The following is a 22,474-nucleotide window of genomic DNA, read 5'->3' as shown; positions in this document are numbered from 1 at the left end:
AGGTGTCTGATGTGTGGGCTGAAGGTGCCCTGGCCGTTCCACTGAGCACACCCACCATGCTGACCCTACCCCTTGGCTCTGCAGCCTTGTTCACAAGAGTCACACCTGTCTCTCTCTTTCTCCATTCTCTGTGTGTGTATGTTTATTTCTGTCACTGTCTTCTTCACTCTGACCAGACCACCCCCGTCTCCGGCGTGGCCTCCGCTCTCTGCAGCCCCTCACACCGGCCGGATGTGACCGGCAGGCGGGGCCATGGGGAGCTCCGCCTCCTCGCTGGCCACAGAAACCGAGTCAGACCACGGCTTCCCTGGGGGGACATCCTACCCAGGGCCCCCAGCGGCCAGCTGGTGCAGGAGCGGCCCTGGGGGACCTGTCTGGGGAGGCACCCTGGTTGCCCGACAGCACATGCCCTTGCGGCCCCGGGCCCGAAGGTAAGAACGTGGGGGTGCTGGTGCAGAGCAGGCACCTGTTCATCAGGACTCTCCATGACCTTGACCTAACAACTTGGTGGTCTCCAGTCACAGGAGGGGCTTGGTGGGCCAGGCTTGGGGGATGTGGCCCACCTGCATGGCTGGGGAGCTGCTTGCACACGGTGTGGGCGCTTGGCTGCTTCAGAGCTGCTTAGACAGCACTCCTTTGGCCTGGGAAGGCCACTTGCACTGAGGTCTCTAGCCATCTCCCTGCAGGGTTTCCACAAGACTGAGCTGGTTCAGAAAGGATCAGGTATAGCCAGGAACCAGGACAACATACACCTTCCACAGAATCCAAATCTCTAGCAAGTTTTGACCCAAGTAGGAAATTTATTCTGTTTGTTTGCTGAGCAAGTAATCCAAAAAACCAGCCCCACAGGAGAAGCTGGCATTGGAATGAGAGGAAGACGTGTCAAATCATGGCGAACTGAAAGGATTGAAGATGTCAGAAAAACATGGCGAGCTCTGGTGGTCTAGTGGCAGGAAACGGCACTGCAATCCCAGAGGTGTGCGGTTCAAATCCACCAGATGCTCTGCTGAAGAAGGAGGAACAATCAATCGCCTCCTGTACCAGTCAGATCCAATTTGACGGTACACACATTAAAAAAAAACAAACAAACAAAGATTGAAGGTGTCAAGGCTCTATTTTTCTTGGATCAACAATCAGTACCCATTGAAGTATTACTAGATGCTTTTGAGTCAGAAGTGACAGGACATCTGATGACATTATAAACTGCTGATAAGAACCTTTTAAAAGTGCGAAGGAGCTTAAGTGTCACTTTGAGGACTAAAGTGCACCTGAGCCAAGTTGCCCTGGTATTTTCAGTTGTCCCTTATGCATGTAGTGGTTAGACAAGGACCAAGGAAGGTTGAAGAATCGATAGCTTTAAACTATGGAGTTGGTGGGGAGCTCTGGTGGCCTAGTGGCAAGAAGCTGTACTGCAATCTCAGAGGTGCGTGGTTCAAATCCACAAGATGCTCTGCCGGAGAAGGAGGGAAAATTTCCCTCCTGTACCAGTCAGATCTGATTTGACGGTACACGCACAATAAATAAATTTTTAGAAAAACACCAAACTATGGAGTTGGTAAAGAATATTGAATGGTGGACTGGCAGAATGAACAGATCTGTCCTGGAGGACATGCAGCCAGATTCTCCTTAGAAACCTCCGCTCTCATACTTCAGGCCTGTCATCAAGAAGTCCCTGAAGAAGGAAGGACAGCAGACTTAGTGGAGAGTCAGCATAAAGGACGATAACCCTCGATGAGATGGGCTGACACGGTGACTGCAACAGTGGGTTCAAGCACAGCAGAGGTAGAGCACCGGGCAAGGTTGGCTCTGTTGGACGTGAGGTCCCTGGGAGTCAGATCTGCCTCCTCAGTGCCTACTGACAGTAATAGGAAGCAGCCATATGGGCCCCAATCAGAGGTGGCAATTGACATGTTCAGTGGACTGTAGCTGGCCATCAGCTTTGAGAAGAACACTGATGCCTTATTTTTTCCACAGTCAGATTTGGTTGCTCTGCAGCATGCACACTGCCCTTGTTCTCGCTGCCCATGACAGAAGATTCCAAAATTGTTTGGAAGCCCTGGATTTGGGGGCTGTGGGTCTCCTGCTGGCAACTTCCTCTCCCTGCCCGCTGCATGGGGGGTGTCTGCCGAGGGCTGCATCAGTCAGACCTTTGCACGCTCAGCTCCCTCCAGGTATACCACTGAGACTGGTCCTCCTTGCTCTCCTTTTCTTGGGGGAAGGCTTCTCAGGGACAACCTTGGTGTTCCTCCTGGTGCTGTGAAGGCCCAGACCACATGGAACCCTATGACCACCTTATTTGAACCTCTTAGCCGATTTTCTGGAGACTCCACAGCTGTTTAAAGTTCCCCTGTCACTGGGGCTCAGCCAGTCTGGGGAGGTGTTAAGCCCACACCACACCCCATAAGACCCCAGTGTTCATTCCAGGTCACTCCTCACCACAAGCCCCAGGTAGCTGCTGGCCAGATTCTGCTGGTCCCATAAAGTGATGTCTGACCAGTAGTTCCCACTCCTGAGGTTCTTCTGTGTGACAGCACAAGTCAGAACTTCAATTCTCTTTATGGCCAAGTGACATCTCATGATGGAGGTGGCCTGCAGTCCTTTCGTCAGCACCCATGGTGGACACTTCAGCAGGTGTTTGCAGAATTGCTGAATCTGGCGCCTTGAGTCTGTTTCAATGTTCAGAAATGGACAGCCTTTTCTGTGGTCCTGCGCCAGGTTCCCACACAGTGCAAGGGACTTCTCTTCATACTCATCATGACCTGTGACTGACTGGCCGTTTGAGGCTAGCTGTCCTCATGACGTTAGATGACACCTCCTGTGGCCCTTTCTGCATCTTCCTGAGAACCACTGATTCAGGTGTCTTCTCCGTGCCTGTTCCATGCACTGCTGCTCACCTGTGTCTCCTTGCTCACGGGTCACGTGGGGTGGAGCACCGCTCGGCACTCAGATGCTCAGGGGATGCCGTTTAATGGCCTGGCTCCTGTCACTTGCCAGCTGGTAGGTCTTGTTTGTGGGCTCAAGGAAGACCTCAGGTTGCCTAGCTCAGAGCCCACTGTTTAAAGACCACTTTAAAGTGACCTTTCTTTGTAACGGAGTCCCACATATTCGCAGCAATCTAAGCAGCTCAGAGTGGGGATGTTTCTTGGGGTGGCCCTCAGCTCACCAGCCTGTTGGCTGCATGCTGCCTGCACACCCCAGACCCACCCCCGTACCCCACTGTTCCATTCTAGAGTCCTCTCTGGCCTGGTGAGAGGGACACCATGGCAGGCGGGACTGCTGGGGATACAGAAGGCAGTGCTTGGGGCAGTGAATGGGGAGTCTGAAGGTAGATGTATATGGGGGTGGCAGGGAACACAGGTGATAAGTCTGGAGAAATAATGTAGGGGTGAGTGTGGATAAGGGGGTTATCTGAAGAAGCAGTGTAGGAATATATGTGAGGGTGTATGGGTGGTGGCATTGGGAGTGGCAAGGGTACATGTGTGGTTTGTACCTGGGGCATGGTATGAATGAAGAGGATGTGGGTATATGAGTGTGTGTGGCAGTGAGAGGTGTGGATATACACATACATACACATGACAGGTCCGAGTCCAGCTGATCCTTCTGGCCAGTGAGCTGCTCTGGACCCCCCCCACTCTCAGCTGCCCCTACCTCCAGACATATCCACCACTGGAAATGGTCTCCCAGTCCCCTGCTCCTGGCTGTGCCACATGCATAGTATGGGATGTGCATGGTGGATGGCTGGGCCTGAGAGGGCCTTCCCAGGACCATCAGCACAGGTGTCGGTGCGAACACGTGTATTTGTGTGCATGCACTTGCCCATGCATGTGTGTGTGGGGGCATAGGTCTACTCTGCCCCTTCTCCCGCCACACTCTGGTTCTTTACTCAGGGGGACAAAGAGGGAAGGTTGCTTTCTGAGTCTCTTGAACTCAGAAGAGAGGTCAGCCCTGGCCTGATCTCAGCAGCTCTCTGGGCTGGGCGCCGTGGAGAGACCGCTCTTTGGTGATCAGGTCGCCAAACCAGGGGCTCCGGGAGATGCTGCTGCCTACCTGGGTGCTGAAAGGCCCCGCACCTTCATTTTACGAACCCCTCATCTCTAGAGATAAGGCTGCTTTGATTCTCTGCTTGCCCTCTGCACTGTCTCAGAGCCCCCCATCCCCAGCTCTGAGTACAAGGCCGCCCCTAGAGCTTCAGGCCCAGGACCACTTGGGGGTCTTTTGTTTGGTAGTGGATTGAAAGGTCAGGTTCTTTTTCTTGCTGAGCCGAGAGACTCGAGCTGAGATGTGTGGTGAGCATGCAGCCTCACTCTCCTACAAAGCACCATCGATTTTTCCCACTGGCAGGGCGGGGGGTTGGTGTGGAAGCCATTGTCTGGAGTGCAGCCCCCTCACATGGATGCTGATTAAGCAAACACCTGCTGCCCTCTGGGAGCCCCAGCCAGGGTCCTCAGACCATGCCCTAGGCCAGGGCTCTAGGTAGGTAGTGGTCAAGAGTGCCCCCAAGGCAGAGGCGTAGATACGGTGCTGGACCTTCCCACCCTTACCTGTGTGCGGCCTTGGTCCCATCAGCCATGTATGGCCCAGCTTGCGGGGTCTCACTGCTGCTCTCTGAGCCTGTTCTCTGACCCTCTGTGCACCCATCCCCACTGTGGGTCAAATTGGTGTGGCCATCACACCATGATACACTCTTTGCTCCCCAATAGGCTACCCTTTTGTCTGCAGGAGGGACAGTGGGTAGGAGTGCCCTGGGAGGTACTGGGTGTGCAATGAGCATAGTCCCCCAGGCAGCCTTAGCCCCATCTGGAGTTGTCTAGTCTCAAGGTGGGGGCTGTGAAGCCCAGGGGACACCCCAGATCAGGTAGCGGTCTTATTCATCCACTCTGGGTTCCTAGCCAAATAAATGGCCTTGGAGCCAAGATAGGGGCCCAGCCCTGACTCAGTCCCCTGTCTCCCACAGCCACACACACTCGCCTGGGTCTATGGCCACTGTCCGGGAGTGGTCCTGTGCTCGCTGCACCTTCCTGAACCCAGCTGGTCAGCGCCAGTGCTCCATCTGTGAGGCCCCCCGGCAGAAGCCTGACCTCGAACAGATCCTGAGGCTCAGCGTAGAGGAGCAGAAATGGCCCTGCGCCCGCTGCACCTTCCGGAACTTTCTGGGCAAGGAGGCCTGCGAGGTGTGCGGCTTCACCCCAGACCCTGCACCTGGGGCCCCTCTGGCCCCCACCATCAATGGGGCCCTACCACCACCTCCTGCTGTTTTGGCCGAGCCTAGGGGCAGCTGCCAGGAGGAAGCAGGGTCTATGAGGACGGCGGGGCAGGAGACCACAGAGCCAGCGGGGGGACGAACCGAGGAGGTGACCACAGAGCCAGGGGGCTGGGCTTGCCCACGCTGCACACTGCACAATACCCCTGTGGCCAGCTCCTGCTCTGCCTGCGGGGGTCCCCGCAGACTCTCCCTTCCCAGGATCCCACCTGAGGCACTGGTAGTACCCGAGGTTGTGGCCCCTGCTGGTTTCCACACTGGGCCTCCCCCACCCCCACCAAGCCTACCTGGGGATGGCCCCGAGGCTACCCCTGTTCCAGCTGGCCAAGGTGTGACCACAGTCGACCAGGAGCCCCCACACCTCGTCCCCTTCAGCCCCTTCTCACCACCTCTTCAGAACAACCCTGTTCCCCGGAGCCGCCGGGAAGTGCCCCCCCAGCCACAGCCGCCAGTGCCTGAGGCTGCCCAGCCTTTGCCTAGCCCAAAAGCACCACCGTGTCTGGGGCGGGCAGGGTCTGGTGCCCCCCGCCTGGTGGAGCTGCTGTCAGGCCCCCGGTTGAGTGTGCTGGAGGAAGCAACTGAGGGCAGCCCAGTCCCTGGGGAGGGCTGTGGTCCCTCTCCAGGTGACACCATCGACTTGGCTGGTGACTCCGTGCGCTTCACACCCGCCAGCCCCTCCAGCCCAGACTTCAGCACCTGGTCATGTGCCCAGTGCACACTGCGCAACCCCACGGCAGCTGCCCGCTGCTCTGTCTGTGGCTGCTCCAAGCTGCACGGCTTTCAGGAGCATGGTGAGGCTCCTGGCCGCTGCCCTGACTGCAGTGCTGACCGGCCAGGGCTCTGCAGCTGTGGCCGAGCCCCCTCGGCTCGCAAGGCCATCCGCCTTCTGCCCCCCACACCCACCGAGCGCCCAGCCCAGTGGGCCTGCCCTGCCTGCACCCTGCTCAACACACCCCGCGCCCGACACTGTGCCGCCTGCCACACGCCACAGCTGCCCGAGGCCCCACGCCATGGAGCTGCTACCCTGCGACGCCGGGAGAGCGTGCTGGTGGAGAAGCGGCGTCTGACCGATGAGGGCCAGGCCAAGGCCTTATGGGAGCACATAGTAGCCTTCTGCCGGGAGGTGAGTGGGCAAGATGGAAACGGCATGGCGGTGAGGGGGATAAGGTGAGCGGGCAGGGGCAGTAAGAGGGGGACAGATGTGCCAAGCCATGTAGGGTAAGTAGTGGTCTCTCCTCTGGCCTGGGTCCCCACCCCACGTCATCTCCACACAGGAGCTAGAGGCTAGGAAGAGTGAGTTCCTGACTGCCCTTCTGAGTGCTGGCGGTAGGGTCCCCCTGGGAGATGCTACCTGTGTCCTTTGGCCACCACCCTCTGTAGCCAGACCTGCATTGCTGCTACTCTCCCACTAGGGCCTTACTGGGGCCTGGGCCCTCACAGGCTTTGTCCTGGCCAGGCCAGTTTGCACAGCCATGGACAGGCTGAGGTCAGCAGGATCCTACGGGATCCAGTAGTAGTCTAACTCTCTGGTTGTGAGTCATAGGTTGGCCAAGCAAGCCCATCCAGTCCTGACCCCTTTTGGTCCCCACAGAACGGTGTGAACTTTGTAGACGACAGCTTCCCGCCCGGGCCCTCATCCGTGGGCTTCCCCGAGGGGGACGGTGTCCAGCAGCGTGTGCGGCAGTGGCTGCGGCCCCATGAGATCAACTGCTCTGTGTTCAAGGACCCTGCAAGTGTGCCCTGGAGTGTGTTCTGCAGGCTGCGGCCCTCGGACATCCTGCAAGGGCTCTTAGGGAACTGCTGGTAAGGGGAAGATGGTGGACGGAGCAGCGTGGGGTGCAGCCTGGCCACAGGCCCCCTGAGCTGCCTCCTCCACAGGTTCCTCAGTGCCCTGGCGGTGCTGGCCGAGCGTCCAGACCTGGTGGAAAGAGTCATGGTCACCCGAGACCTGTGTCCTGAGGGTGCCTACCAGGTGCGGCTGTGCAAGGATGGCACATGGACCACAGTGCTGGTGGACGACATGCTGCCCTGTGACGAAGGCGGCTATCTGCTCTTCTCACAGGTGGGTGGGGCGGGGTGGGTGGGGATCAGGTGGCCGGGCACCCACGCCTCGAGTCCTCTAACTCCTACCTCCCCACAGGCCCAGCGGAAGCAGCTTTGGGTGGCACTCATCGAGAAGGCGCTGGCAAAGTTGCACGGCTCCTACTTCGCGTTGCAGGCAGGCCGGGCCATCGAGGGCCTGGCCACCCTCACAGGGGCGCCCTGTGAGAGCCTCCTGCTGCAGGTCAGCTCCACCAATCCTAGAGAGGAGCCTGTGGACACTGACCTCATCTGGGCCAAGATGCTAAGCTCCAAGGAGGCAGGGTGAGGTGGTGCAGGGTAAAGTAGGTGCAGGGGGGAGGCAGAGGTGATTTGGGGAGGGCTGCCCCCAGGGAATCAAGTCTGCGGGGACCAGGGGTCAGCACGATCACTCCACCACAGGTTCCTCATGGGTGCCTCTTGCGGCGGGGGCAACATGAAGGTGGATGACGCAGCCTATGAGAGCCTGGGCCTGCGCCCCCGTCACGCCTATTCCATCCTGGACGTCAGGGATGTGCAGGGCTCCAGGTATGTCTAGGGTCCAGGAAGCTGGGGTGGGCAAGGCATGGTCAACTGTCACGTCAGTACTTTGTCCGTAGGCTCCTGCGGCTCCGGAACCCATGGGGCCGCTTCTCCTGGAATGGCAGCTGGTCAGACGAATGGCCCCACTGGCCAGGGCACTTGCGTGGAGAGTTGGTTCCACTGGGCAGTGGTGAGGGCGTTTTCTGGATGGAGTACAGTGACTTCATCAGGTGCGGGGTTGTTGGATCTACCAGGGGTGGGAGACGAGGCAGAGGTTATGTCTAAGAAACAGCTGCATCACCCAAGGACCCAGAGCAGTAGGGACCCCAAGGCCAGCCGGCCACTCCCGGTCTTGAGCTGCAAAGCTAGGCCATGTACTGGTCAGATGCCATACCCAATGGCCTTACAAAGTCTGGGGTAGAGGGATGACAAGAGAGCCCCACACATGTGCAGGTGGCCTGGAGCACATAAGGCCACTGTCCATCCTTCCGGGCAGGTACTTTGACTCAGTGGACATCTGCAAGGCACGCTCGGACTGGCAGGAGGTGCGGGTGCAAGGCTGTTTCCCGCGCTCAGCCAGCGGACCTGTGGGTGTCACTGCGTTAACTGTGCTGGAGCGAGCCTCGCTGGACTTTGCCCTCTTTCAGGAGGGAAGCAGGTGGGGCAGGCAGAAAGGATGGGTGGGCTGTGGTGGGGTCACCATGAGCCACCCTAACCTGAGTCCTTCACTACAGGCGCTCAGATGCGGGGGACAGCCACTTGCTGGACCTGTGCATCTTGGTGTTCCGGGCCACCTTTGGCAACGGTGGCCGCCTGAGCCTGGGCCGCCTTTTGGCCCACAGCAAGCGGGCGGTCAAGAAGTTTGTCAACTGTGACGTCATGCTGGAGCCGGGAGAGTATGCCGTGGTGTGCTGTGCCTTCAACCACTGGGCTACCAACCCCACGGCCTCACAGGGTAGTAGGGAAGCCTGGGCACGGCAGGCAGACTTTTGTGTAGGGTGTACACCAGGCATCCGGCACCCCCTAATGCCATTGATGCTCACCTTGCAGCCCCCAGCCCATCAACAGGGAGTCCACGCTGCACCCCAGAGCCACCTGGCCATGTGCTGGCTGTCTACAGCTCAAGGCTGGTGATGGTGGAGCCGGTGGAAGCCCAGCCTACCACACTGGCCGACGCCATCATCCTGCTGACTGAGAGCCGCGGTGAGCGTCACGAGGTAGGGACATAGCCCTGAGGAGGCAAAGCACCCTGTCTGTGGGCCACTTCATCCCCCCATTCATATCTGCCACCTTACCAGGGCCGAGAGGGCATGACCTGCTACTACCTGACCCACGGCTGGGCGGGCCTCATCGTGGTGGTGGAGAATCGGCACCCCAAGTCCTACCTGCATGTGCAGTGTGACTGCACCGACAGCTTCAACGTGGTGTCCACGCGCGGCAGCCTGCGCACACAGGATAGCGTGCCACCCCTGCACAGGTGGGCCCACCCGCGGCGACAGATGGGCACATTTCCACGCACAGATGGACAGATGTACACGCGTGTGTAGACAGACTTGTACACAGACGCTGCTGCTGCACAAGTAGGCCCACTCACTCTGACAGATGGGCACATGTCCACGCGCACACAGAAATGTGTTCAAGCACACGTACGTGCCACCTCTACACAAGGAGCCTGCCCACCCAGATCCAGACACACATCCACACTCACACATATGCAGAGGGGGACTCGCCCATGCACAGACATGTTTGCACACATCCCACACAACTTCCTCACAGGTGGGTCTGCACACACACACCCCCAACACACCTGCACAGCTAAGCCTGCATGTACACACACTCAAACACCCTGCCCCACTTGTATAGTTGGGCCTGCCCGTGCACATACCCCTCCACACACACACACACCTGTACAGCTGGGCCTGCACGTGCACATACACACACACACACCCCCGTACTGGACCTGCTTGTGCACACACAAACATGCCTTCAGACACACCCTCTCATGCACTCTTGTACTGCCAGCAACCCTGTCTGGCTCCTCAGCCAGTCTTTGGCCCTCTCCCCCAGGCAGGTCCTGGTGATCCTGTCCCAGCTGGAAGGAAACGCTGGCTTCTCCATCACACACCGACTCGCCCACCGCAAAGCAGCCCAGGCCTTCCTCAGTGACTGGACAGCCACCAAAGGCACCCACAGCCCCCCACTCACACCCGAGGTCGCTGGACTGCATGGGCCTCGGCCACTCTGACCCCTCGGCCCGCCCACCTGCACGCACTTTAGGAGGGAGGCCCAGGCTGAGGATGCCGGGACCAATCTCAGGACCCCTGGGGAGTCGGGGGCCCTCCCCACCCCTAACCGCCTTCACCCTGGGGCCAGTCAGCAGGGCCAGGGCCTCCTGGCTGCCAAGCAAATACCTCGAGCCAGCCACCAGCCACAGGCCAACCTTCCCCTCTGGTCATGGCCTCGGGACTTGGAATGCAGGTTCAGGAGCCAGCTTGGGGGGAGTTTTGGGGGGTCATGGTCAGCCCAGACCCCAGGACCCAGTCTCCCACTGGGATCCAAGGCCCAGCATCTCAGTGATAGCAGGGGCTGCTAAGGCGCAACCTCCTGCCCCCCTGGTATCAGCAGTGGGCTGGGGTGGCCTGTCCTAGGAGGCTGCTGCTGGGGAGATCTTCTCCTGTCCCCCTCCAGCGACACTATGCAATTCCTGGCCCCCAGGACCGAAGCCATGAAGGGCAGCAGGGCTGGGCCTTGTGTGGCAAGGCAGCCTCCGCCGGCAGACAGGGTCTTGGGGCCCAGGCACACACAGGCGGACCTATCTCCCCCCCCGCCCCCCCGCCACCCTCAGGGCCCCCGCTGCCCAGGGCCTGTCCTGGGGCTGGGGCCTTAGCAGAAGCAGCGAGCGCACCCCCCTCGGGACACACCCCCTCGGGCCTCCTTTGTACCTCCCCTTTTCTCTGAGCTGTGAATATTTTTAACTCTGTAAATACAGCAGCTCTTCCAACACACAAACTATTTTATCAACCGTCAGCCCGTCCCAGGGGTCCCCTTCCCCATGGGCGGGGTCCAGACTCAGGCTCCAATGGACCAAATAAAAGGTTTTGTTTTGTAACAGTGGTCTCTCCCTCTTTGCTGCCCCTCTAGGACTAGGAATGATGGTCTGTCCCAGCACAGTGGTGTGTGTTTGTATACACAGCCAGACCTAGGACTGGGGGGAGGGGGGGAGGGAGGCACCCCATCAGCTGGTCAGGGGTGGCCCCAGATGTTGCCTCTTCTGAGTTACAACATTCAATCAGGGTGTAGAAGGGGCAGGAAGCTGTTGGGAGCCAGTCCCGATCTCAGGAGCCCCCATGCAGCCCCCAAGTCACAGGTGCCCCCATCCAGGGCCCCACAGTCTGGGTGCAAGCTTGGCCCCACCAGGTGGGGGCCTCTGTAAGAGGCTGTCACAGGGCGCGAGATCGAATGTGAGAGCAATTAAAGCCACCAGCAGTGTTTGCTCCAGGCGGGCCTCGGGCAGCGGGGGAGCTGCCACAACACATCTCACGGCCGCTCAGCCGCCCGCCAGCACTGCATAGCATGCACCAAGGACCCTATCCTGCTGAGACCCCCAGACAGGCCCAGGGTGGGATGTGAGGAGACCTGGGTCAGGGTCTAAAGGAGCTAGGGGATGAGACGTATCTCCCCTGGGGGCCTGAATGTGCAGGGGGTGCTGGGTCCTTGGTGGCTGGGCAGAGCAATATGGTGACCCAGCATGAGCTAGAGGTCATAGCCACTGCCCCCCCCCTCCCAAGGTGGGCAAGTCACCAAAGTAGGAGCTAGATATGCAGCTTTAGTGTCAGGATCTTCCCCACTATCCTCTCAGTCTCCCCATTACCCTGTGACCCATCCCTATTATTCACTCTGCTCCATCCGGAGCCGGTCCTGGCCTCTCTCCCCATCACCACTGGCCCCTGTCCCAGCCTCACCCTAGCACCCTCATCGCCCACTTTGTGGCGTGGTGGCTGGCGTGGCCTTCCGGGGCAGGCGGGCGCTGAGGAGGCCTCCCTGTGAGTGGCCCTGTCAGAAGCAGTTAGCGTACACATTAGCCGCGGCCGTGCAGCCTGCCCCCTGCACAGCTCTGGGCGTTTGGCCACACTCCCACCCCGCCTGGGCCCCTGGTACCCACCACAGCCTCCTCACAGAGTACCCAGCCAGGACAGCCACCATGTGGGGGGAACTCTGAGCCAGCTCCACACCCGGTCCTGCAATGATGGGGGTGCTGGGGTCAGGGCTGGGAGGAGGTTCTGATCCCCACGCCCCCGCCCGCCGCCTGCCACTCAGGCAGGAAAAATCTCCTATGACAGGCCAGGGAGGCGGCCCCCAGGCCACAGGACGCAGCGCCGATCCTCTTCTGGAGCATATGGTGGCTGTCGGCCTGGGGCAGACGGGTGGGCGGGCAGCCAGAGCCTCTCGCCCCACCCGCCCAACTCCCCAGAGCCCATGTGACTCAAGAGGCACCTGCCCTGGCTCGCATGCCTCCCTAAACGCCGAACTCACTCCTGCTCAGCCTCTTCCACTTTAAGGGGTGATGACTCAAGAGGCAGAACTGCAGCAAGGGTGCAGGGGGACGTGAGGGTCAGGTAACTTCTCTTAGCAGGACAAGACGTGTGTGGGGATGTGGCAAGGATGGCAAGGTGGAGGACAGCAGGCTTCCTGGAGTTAGTATAACTCCCCAGCAATTCTTGTTCTGGGAATGGAGAGTGAGGGGCCTGTAGTGCTGGGACTGAGAGTCGCTCCTGCTATTAGAAGAGCCCTGGTAGCATAGTGAGATCCATGTTGGGCTGCTAAGCCAAGGATCAGTGGTTAGAATCCACCAACAATTCCAAGAAATCAACATGCCCGGTCTCTTCCCATAAAGATTTACAATCTTGGAAACTCAATGGTGGAAATCCATGAGTGGGAACAACCTGACAGCCATGGGACCCTGCCTCCTAGTCTGCTTTCGGCCCGCAGCCCTCCTGGTGACAGTGTCACCAGTACTCAGATCCTGTGCAGTCAGGCTAGGTTCCAGAGGTCTCTGTAGGACAAGAAGGAACAGCATTCAGTACACAAGGACTAGGGGGGGTCTCCACACTTGAAATGGGGAGACGCATGGGTGGACTTGGGGATATGAACCAACAAAGTCACATGCTCACAGCCAACCCCACCTCTCTGTCCAGCCAGGCCCGGCTCTCCTACTGCTGGCAGTGGGAGACACTGAGGGGATGGGACAGTCCTGCCCCCAGGCACTGCAGACCCTGGTCACTTCAGAGCCTTTTTGCCCCCCACCTCCTGCCCTGCCTCTCATCTTTTCCCTTTCCCCTGCACACTCATAGGCCCAGTGTTAACTGAGGTGACAGGTGGGCAGCTATGAGCAGAGAAGACAGAGATGAGGTCCTATGGCCAGAGGCGGAGGGTAAGGCCTCAGGATCCTCCATCCAGACGCTGGCTGTGGGAGAAAGCAAAGCCAGACGGTCATCCAGAACCCTGACTGAGTGGAAGCATCCAGATACTCTAATTCCAGCCATCACCCTGCCAGAGGGGAGCGAAGCTGAGGCTAAGCAGGGGTCCATGGACTCACGGCCATCGAGGTCCCAATCCCTACTCAGCCGGGCACCCCCATACACACAAGGTCAGGAATAACCCCCAGGAGCACCCTGGCAGATGAGCACCCTGAGGCCCTCAATGGCAGGAAAGTAGGACGGGACCCCAGGCACCATGCATGCCAGCTGTAAAAGCAGATGTGCTGGCGTGCCACTGGGCCTGGCCTGGCCTATGCCCCAGGCTCTCAAGGACTCCATCCCACTCACGAGGCTACTCCACCAGCCCCTCCTGGGTGCTAGTCATGTACCCCCCCATACCACCCCCAAGTGCATTCCTGAGCCTCTCAACACTGGAGTGCCCTAGCTTCCCTTCTCTGGGGCTCCAAGGTCACTTGAGCCAGTTTGGTCTTATATCACCAGCCTCTCCATCCCACGTCCTGCCAGTCACGCCTGTCTAAGCTCCTTTGCGGTGTCAGCCTCGGGTTCTCTAGACATCACCACGGCAAAGGTTCAAGCCTGACTGTTCACTGAGGGGTCCAAGTGTAGGAGGAACTGGCCATGCAACCCTCACACTTTGCAGGATTGCTGGCAAGGACACTCTAGCTGTCCCCAGCCTGGAGTCACCTGCATGGTCAGCTAGTCAACTGGGCCAGGCCAGGTGATAGAGCAGAGGAGGCTGGATCCTGAGCTGCCCAGGGCCTCTCCAGAGCCCAAGCCCAGAGACACAAGACAAACACACCACGGATGGGGAGGGGTGGCCACCCAACAGGGCCAAGAGGGCACTTGGCCTTCACATTGATGTCACCAAGCATAGCTGCCCTCCAGACTCCCAGCCTGGCACCTTTCATACTCTCAAGCATGATGGCCAGCACCCCAGAGGGTGGGGTGGGTCTACGACAAGCTTGTGAGTCATTGCACAGAAACAGAAGCCAGGCCCTCAAGGCTGAGGACATGCTGGATTCTTATTCTGAGGACCCTGTCCAAGAGGTCCTCCCAGGTCCTCCTCCCAAGGTATCCTTGCCCCCAACCCGAGTGAGGGGTCATTCCAGCAAGCCCTCAGTGGAGTGTTGTGTTACACACACGTCCTCCTCCTGGACAAATGCTGGGTCCCTGGGGGGAATCGAAGGCCAGCTCGCCTCAGTCACCACACCAGACAGAGCTGCCGGACAGGCACCACACCTAGAAGCTGGCCCGTAGGAGCTAGATCCAGGCAGACTGGGACACTCTGGCATGCAAGGACCCGCACTTCAGGATGCAAGGTCACCGAAGGGTGGTCCACGATGTGTCAGCACCTCCAGGTCCCTTCTGGACCTCTGCAAACACCTTGAGGCCCTTCCAGGGGGTGGGATAGTCCTGAGGGTCACAGCAGGTCTGAGCTACAGGTGGCCACCACTCAGGCAGAGACCAAGGGTGAGGCGATGCTTCCTGAAGGGGAAGATCACCATCTGCGCTGGGGGCCTGCATGGGGCTGGGGGCCGGCATGGGGCTGGGGGCCGGCATGGGGCTGGGGGCGTAGGCCAGCGGTCCCATCAGCCTCATCTTGAGGTGCAGGCAGAAAGGGCCGTTCTAGGGAGGAGAGTGGAGAGAGGAACAGGCTGGGTCTCCTGGGCGGATCCCCCGAAGCTGGATTCCACTGGCCGGTGCCCTCGCAGGCTGGCTCTGGCCCCTGCGGCCCCTCCCCTGTCCCCAGGCTCAGCCCCCAGGCCCTGGTCCCGAGCGGGCGGCTGTCAGGGGCTGGGCGACCTGACGGATGCCTGCTGACGGCCCCTCTCCCGCTGCCCGCTGCTGACACCCCGTCACCGCACGGGGACCCGGGAGACCCGCGCTTCTGCGCACCCCCGCGGCAGCCTGCAGGCGACGGGGGTGGAGGCGGCGTGGCGCCCCGCTCGGCCACACACCTGCGCTCCGCTCCAGACTCGCTCAGCCGGGAGCCTGGCCAGGCAGCGCCCGCCAGGGCGGCGGGGTGCGCGGAGAGGGGTGCCCGCCCCCGCCCCTCCCGTCGGACGTCGCCCCCTCCCCGCAGCCGGCGCCCAGGCGCACGCGCGGCCGCTTCTGCTGCCAACTTCGGTGGGCGCGAGCCGGCGTCGGGGCACCAGCTGGCGGCGAAGCTTCCTGGGCTGCAGCCGCGTGAGTGACCGCAGGCCTGCGGGGTTTCGGCCCCAGCGCCGGGCCTCAGTTTCCCTTGTGGGGTCCTATTCCTGCGCAGAGGTTGAGCCAAGAGGGTCTGCGGTCTGGGGTGGAGGCAGTTGGCGGAAGGAGGGGATGCGTGGGGACCGATGCACTCCCGCTGCCCCCCAATCGCAGACCTTGGGCGCCCTGGCTCTGCAGCCGGACAGACACAGGGGAGTCTGCGAAGTTTTAGGCGCCACTGCGGGCGGGGACGAGGGCGGGTCGGGCGGCGGGGCACCCCGCACCCCACTCCCGGCGGCCTCTCTCGCGTCCCGGCGCCTGCACTTTCCTCAGCTGCACCATCCGAGTCGGAGCGACGTCCTTGGAGGCGCGCCGGCAGGCAAGGTGACGAAGGTGGAGATGGAGACGGGGTGGGGGTCCCCCCTGGCCCGACTCCACCCCATGTGGGGGCTCCCCGAGTCCTAGGGGCTAACAGGGACGGACCAGGCGGGATTCGCTGCATCTAGGGGTTGAGGCGCCACGGAACAGGGAAGGGTCTGTTTGGACGGTTTACAGGGCTGCCTGGGAGCGCCTCTCACGCCCCAGTGTGTGCGCACAGGCCAGTGGACTTCTGGAGTCCCTGGCTCTGTGCTCATGTGGTGGGGGTTGGGGGTGGGTGCACAGCGTCTTCTGGGTCCCCAGGGTCAGCAGCTTCTGAAATGGTGATTGTGAGGTGCCTCCCCCGTACCTGCTCCAAGGGCAAGCTGTAGGTTCCACCTGCTGCCAGCCCTGGAGTACCCCCCCCCAAGCATGAGTCCAGGCCCCGGGAGGAGCCCCACCCCCGCGGGTCCAGGGCCCGGCGGGAGCAGACCCGCAGCGCCAGGCTGCACAGCTGTGTGGCTCCCAGGACTGTGTGATGGATGGTCCCAGCAGAGCCGTCGCTGGCTCCGAAGCTCACACACCCATTTGTCATCCCATCTTGGGGGGGCACGCGGGGGACAAGGAGTAAGGAAGCTAGTCCCCACCCATCCCACCCCAAGGCTGGATTCACAGCCCAGCCCCCTGAAAGCCCCCAACACTTCCTTGCAGCCCAGCTTCAACCCACACCACTTCAGGGTCTGGACCCCCATAGACCCGGCCAGCTAGCCTGGCCTGGCCACCCTGACCTCCAGCCCCTGGTGTGCTCACAGAGGCTTCCCTGCAGGGCTCACCAGCTTGACCCAACCTCTGATGCCCCTGGTCCTGGAGCAGGGTGGGAGGAAGTGGGGCTCCTAGGGACATTTCAGGAGGGGGTGTTTCCTGGGGCATATATGTGGCCTTGTGTGTGTGTCATGTATCCTTGGGTGTGTGTCTGGACCATGTATGAGTTCATGTGTGTCTCTAGGCCACTATGTGTGTGAGTCCTTGGATATGTGTGTGTCTAAATCTGTGCATGTCTCTCTGTGTGTGCACACATGTGATATGTATGTGACTATGTCAGCCCGGGTGTGTGTGTATGTGCAACCACTCACCCATGTACACTGTTGGGGTGTGAGCATGTGGATATGTTCCCCTCTGTGTTCTGGCTTCCCCCATTTGGGGGCTGTTCTGAGCCAGCTCAGTGTGCAAGAGCCTTGTACCCCTGTGTGCAGGCAACAACGCCTCACACACATGCTCTGCGCTGCGCTGCTTACATGGGGCAGGAGGGTGGCCCAGGTGGTGGCCCAGATGGAGTGTGGAGTCGGCTTCGAGCACGGGTAGGCAGGCAGGGGAGGAGGGGCTTGGCTGAGTGCGTCCGCTGCAGGACTCGGCCGCTGACCTGCCTGGAGCCACCCAGATGGAGCCGGGCTGAGCAGGTGGCCATGCATGGGGGCAGGCTGTGACACCCACTCCCCCCAGCCTGGCCTAGCCCATGCATGGCCTCACCTCTGAGCCCCTAGTGTCCACCCACTGCAATGCTGGACCAGTGATCTCTGTACTTACACACACACACACACACACACACACGGAATGCACGTATACAACACATGCCCACATACATTCCCTACACATTGCACACATGGAATGCACACACAAACAAATGAGGACACAACACATATACTCCACACACGATGTATATGCTCACACATCTGTCAAACGCATGTACATACATGTAAATATACACATGGTCATGTACATACATACAGACACTCCCTACACATGTGCATGTTCATACACACATCAAATGCACACATATAAACACACAAACACACATACACCCACCTGATGTGCACATTCTTACACACATACACACACCACATTGCATTGATTGCACACCCACACATGCACACAGCCATAGCTGCCCCTCCTCTCTTTTCTCTCTCATCATTCCCAGTTGGAGAAGGGGTGCTCAGTGAGGGCAGGGCTTTCAGGGCTCCTTTTAGGCCACAAGCTTTGGCCACACAGATCCTCCAATGGCTGGTGGGAGCCTAAAGCTGGCAGCCTCAGGGTATGCATTGAGTCAGCTCAGAAACAGACCTCCAGCGGCAGCCTGGGCCACCTGCACCCTGAGGTCCAGTTGATTCTGACTCTCAACGACCGACCCTGTGGGACAGAGGAGACCTGCCCCATAGGGTTCCCAAAGCTGAACTCTTTACCAAACCACACTGTCCCATCTTCCTCCCACGGAAAGGCTGGTAAAGGTGGACATTGTGGTTAAATAACCACTGCACCACCAAGGGCAGGGTCACAGTCGTGCCATTGAGCCGCAGTGAAAGGCAAGTGTAGAGTGCTTCCTTGTGCTTGTACCTCCTCACTGGGCTACCCAGGTGTGTGTGGAGGGGGCGTCTGGGGGACTCCGAGATGGTGAATCACATGCCCGGGAACTGGGTGAGAGTTGAGAGAGCGAGTCAGAGGTGGTGGGCACTGACCACAGCCCTCGTTCGCAGGTGGCCATGGTGGCCAGCCCGGCTCACTAGCAGGAGCCATGTCCCGGGAGGCGGGCGCGTGCCGCGGGGGCTCTGGGGCGCGCGCTCGGAGACCCAAGAAGCCGCACTACATCCCGCGCCCGTGGGGCAAGCCCTACAACTACAAGTGCTTCCAGTGCCCCTTCACCTGCCTGGAGAAGTCTCATCTGTACAACCACATGAAGTACAGCCTCTGCAAGGACTCGCTCTCCCTCCTGCTCGACTCCCCAGACTGGGCCTGCCGCCGCACCCCGCTGCCGCCGCGGCCGCGCGCGCCCAGCCCCGACCGCCAGGGGGACCTCGACGCCCCCACCGCCCTCGAGCGCGGCGGCTGCGAGCGCGTCTCCCTACGCCACTGCCCTGGGGGCCCCAAGCCGGGGGCCGAGGGCATCGTGGCCACGCAGTCCCCCAGCACCAGGGCCTCCAGGAAGGGTCCAGGCCCCGTGGGGCTTCTGGGCAGGTCCTGGAAACCGGGGCAGGGCGGGGGCCCGACTGTGGGGGACGCAGCCGCCTCCTCGGGCCCAGAGGGCAGTGTTCCCTGCTACCCGCCACCCACCCTGGGTGAATTTCCTGAGGCTCAAAGCCTCCAGCTGTCCCTGCTGGGTGTCAACTACCCGCTCAGCCCGGGCCTTTTCTCCTACCTGGGGCCTTCACTGGCCACCCATATGCCCTTCCTAGCCCAGGCTGGCCCCTTGCTGCCCCAGGCCCCTGCTTTTGCGGCCCCACAGGCCCCCGAGCGCCCGACCCTGGCACCCCGCCTCTACTACCCATTGCTCCTGGAGCATAGCTTGGGGCTGCCAGCAGGCAAAGCTGCCCCTGCGCCCCCTAAGACTCCCGCTGGGACTCTGGCCTCTGGGCTGCTGAAGGTACCTCTCACAGGCCCTGGGGGCCCCTGGCCCCTCAGGGATCCAGGGCAGGAGAGAGAAACCAAGCAGACTGCAGAGGACAACCCCAAGAGGAAGCTGCCCCAGGGAAGTCAGCTGGAGTTCCAGAAGGTTCCAAGCTCAGCCAAATTTGGTTACCAGAACAGGTATGTGTTGTTAGGGGCAGGGCTAAGCCACAAAGGGGGAACTGAGACTGAGGAGGTAGCCCACCAGGCCAAGGTCTTACCCTCCTTTCCTGAGGAGTGGGTGGCAGATTGGACAAGGGGGCTTCCTGGTGGCTGGTCCAGTTTAGGGAGTGAAGCAGGGGCTGAGGCGACCTGCTGACCAGATCCTCACCCCCCAGCCTGCCGAGCGGCCCCCCAGCAATGCTCTGGAGCGAGAATAAGGAGCCTTCTGACAGAGAAACCCTGGGCTCCTCAGCCACCCTTGTCCAGCCACTGCCCAGCCTGGGACCCAGCAGTCCGGCTCATGTGGGTGAGGACCTGACCAGGGCTTTGGGTGACTACGCCCGAGTGGAGCAGCGTCTGGGACAGCTGGCACCCTCAGGGGGGCTGGCCCCTCGCCCTCTTCGTGAGCAGCTGGGCAAGATTCGCCAGGAGCTGCTGCACATCCACCGTGCTCTGGAACGTGCTGTGCGTCCCCCTGAGGTGCCCCTTGACCTGTCTGTAAAGCGGGGTCCCACCAAGGGGCTGGAGCCGTCAGTGAGGGCCTGGGGGTCACCTAAGCTGGGCTCTGAGCCTCACCAAGGGACCCCTGACCCGGCTGGCACACTGGGCCCTGTGACCCCCAGTGAGCCTTTCTCTGGGCATACCACCAAGTGTGAGGCTGACTCCAGTGTCCCACCTCCAAGTCACTCACTGCCAGCCCCTGAAGACAGCACCCCTGGTGGTGGCTGGGCTACCTATGGGGCACCAGGGAGCTCCCGAACCCCTGAAGCTGTCCTGCAGGTCTCCCGGGGCTCTGAGGTCTGACCCCACCCAAGACTTCCTTTGCCCTCAGAGGGCTTTCCTGTGCCCCAAGTCCTGCCCCTACCCCCTATGGAGACCTGTTTGGACCCAGCATGTACCACGGCTATTCTGTGGGGCATCACAGTGACACTGGGGGCTGGTTATTTATTGATCACTGTTCTGGATGTGGAAATAGAAATGACTTCACATACCTTTTTCTCTTCTTCCTTCAGGGTGGGTCTCCAGGCATCCCCCCAGCAGCTGTGGCCCTGGGGCGCACAGTGAGCTAAGTAGTGGTGTGCTCCAAGTGGGCAAGGTCCCCTGGTGGTGGGATCCTAAGGTTTCTCTAGTAGCTGTGACCTCTGTTGGGTTGTTCCCCAAGCACTTGTGTCCCTGAGTGGACAGTGTCCCTTTGTCGCCTATGTGGACAGTATGCTACATGGCAGTGTTCTCTTTTAAGTGGTGTTCCCAGGTGGACAAGGTCCCACCCAGGCTGACATGGTACCCAGATGTCACCCTATGTCACTGGGCAAATGGTGTCCTACCTGTCAGTGTTCCCAGGTTCAGTGTCCCCAGGTAGTCATGATTCCCAAGCTGTGGGGTCTTGGGATATGCTCCCAGAGGCTATGCTCCCCTTAGAGCCTGTGTCCCTGGGCAGGTAGTGTCTCAGGTAGGCAGTGCTGCTGGTGAGATGGTTCCTGGCCACTTCCCAAGGGGATTAGGGGTATGCCTGAGCTTCAGCGGACAGCCACTTATACTGAAGGAGTCACACGAGAGGGCTGGTGGGGATAGGCTGGGACAGCTGAATTGGTCTCGATGGTGGAGGTACCTCCAGGCTTCGCAGCTGGAGGTACAGGTCCCTGAAACCCACCTCCTGCCAGTGGCCCCCATTATTACAAAGCAGTGCCTCCCACCATGCGGCCTTGGCTGCTGTACCCCACGTGGCAGAACTGGGCCCCTGCCAACCCTACAGCCGTGGGCACTGGTGGCCTTCACAGCTGGCTGCCTCCAGCCGAGCCATTCCTACAAGCTGGGGGTGGGGACAGGGCTGCACCCAGAGACCCTGGGGCATAGTTGATCACCCTGTCCCTGGGGAGCTCGACCGCACCCACAGAGCCCACCCACCTAGCACTGCCTGAGGCTCTCTCCTGCTCCTGAGCTGGCACTGGTGCTGGTGCTGGGCTGGCCGGGCTGGGGCCAGTCCTCGCAGGACTGTGATCGCCCCATTAACTGCGATAGCATCTTGCCTGCCTCTACTTGGAGGCATGCAAGCTGGGGTGCTGGGCGGCCAGGCAGAGGGTGACGGGCAGCAGTAGGCGTGCATTCACCAGGCCACTCCGCCTCCCTATGGATGATTTGCAGGAGATACAGACAGAGCAAGGCATGAGTACGAACCCCCATGTGTCTACTGCTCCCCAGTATTGCCTCAACTCAAGGTCAGTGCCTCCATTGGGCAGACAAGTAGATAAGCGGACTGCTCAACCTTGCAGGAGCAGATTCAGCACCCCATCACCCCTCCTGTGACACGGTGAGGTCAGGCCTAACCCTCCCCTGGCCTAGGCTTCCCTGAGAGTATGGGGGGACTGGAACTTTTGACTTTAAACTTCCTATAGGGAGCTGAATGAGACACTTGGAGTCCAGCTGTGGGGGCTATGAAAGAGGCTGCCAGCCCAATGGTGCAGCACAGGGCTAGGGCCAGGGTCAAGCATCCTAGTGACACAAGTTACCTTGTCCTCAGACAAGTTTCACAGCTGCTCAGAAGTGTCCCTGAGGGTGCCTTACTTTGTGTGAGTCCCACGCCCCACGTGTCCCTGTCCCTGTGGGAACATGCTGGGTGGCTCCTCCCCTCCCTCTCGTTTCCAACAACACAGGCCCCAGAGACAGGACAGATGGGGATGGAGCCTGAGCCGGGCAGGTCTGGGGAGCTGGCCCAGGTAGGAACTCCCAACTCCTCCAGTCAGGATCCCTTTGGAGGTGCCTCAGTGGTGCTGTCCACAGGGGCTGTGCAGGCCAGTGGGCAGGGGCTGGGCCACCTCCTATGAAAGGCCATTGACTGTGCATGAGGAAGGGTTCCATGGGCAGATAAGTTTGAGATACATGCCTTATCACCCCAACCCAGGACACTTGGAAGTCTTGGTACCCAGAGACAGAACCCACAACCCTGCCCCCACTAAATGCTCCCTATACCCTG

At 60.3% G+C, this 22,474-nt stretch overlaps 2 protein-coding genes across 2 annotated transcripts; both read left to right on the top strand.

Annotated features, from left to right (window-relative positions):
* Nucleotides 1-4,976: 4,976 nt before the first annotated feature.
* CAPN15 (calpain 15) lies at nucleotides 4,977-10,106 on the top strand. Its single transcript, XM_006894855.1, has 11 exons — nucleotides 4,977-6,383; nucleotides 6,852-7,063; nucleotides 7,139-7,322; nucleotides 7,401-7,624; nucleotides 7,742-7,867; nucleotides 7,939-8,091; nucleotides 8,358-8,519; nucleotides 8,596-8,816; nucleotides 8,912-9,078; nucleotides 9,160-9,338; nucleotides 9,929-10,106. Exons 1-11 carry the CDS (start codon nucleotides 4,977-4,979, stop codon nucleotides 10,104-10,106), a joined length of 3,213 nt encoding a protein of 1,070 aa, XP_006894917.1.
* Nucleotides 10,107-18,472: 8,366 nt separating this feature from the next.
* Nucleotides 18,473-20,307, top strand: LOC102846965 (chromosome unknown open reading frame, human C16orf11). The gene is made up of 2 exons (XM_006894854.1): nucleotides 18,473-19,482; nucleotides 19,680-20,307. Exons 1-2 carry the CDS (start codon nucleotides 18,473-18,475, stop codon nucleotides 20,305-20,307), a joined length of 1,638 nt encoding a protein of 545 aa, XP_006894916.1.
* The last annotated feature ends 2,167 nt before the right edge of the window (nucleotides 20,308-22,474 follow it).

The sequence above is a fragment of the Elephantulus edwardii genome, unplaced genomic scaffold (assembly GCF_000299155.1).
Source record: "Elephantulus edwardii isolate Elephantulus edwardi_28Jun2011 unplaced genomic scaffold, EleEdw1.0 scaffold00151, whole genome shotgun sequence".
Lineage (NCBI taxonomy): Eukaryota > Metazoa > Chordata > Mammalia > Macroscelidea > Macroscelididae > Elephantulus > Elephantulus edwardii.
The sequence above is the reverse complement of the archived record's forward strand: the minus strand, read 5'-3'. Positions and strand labels throughout refer to the sequence as shown.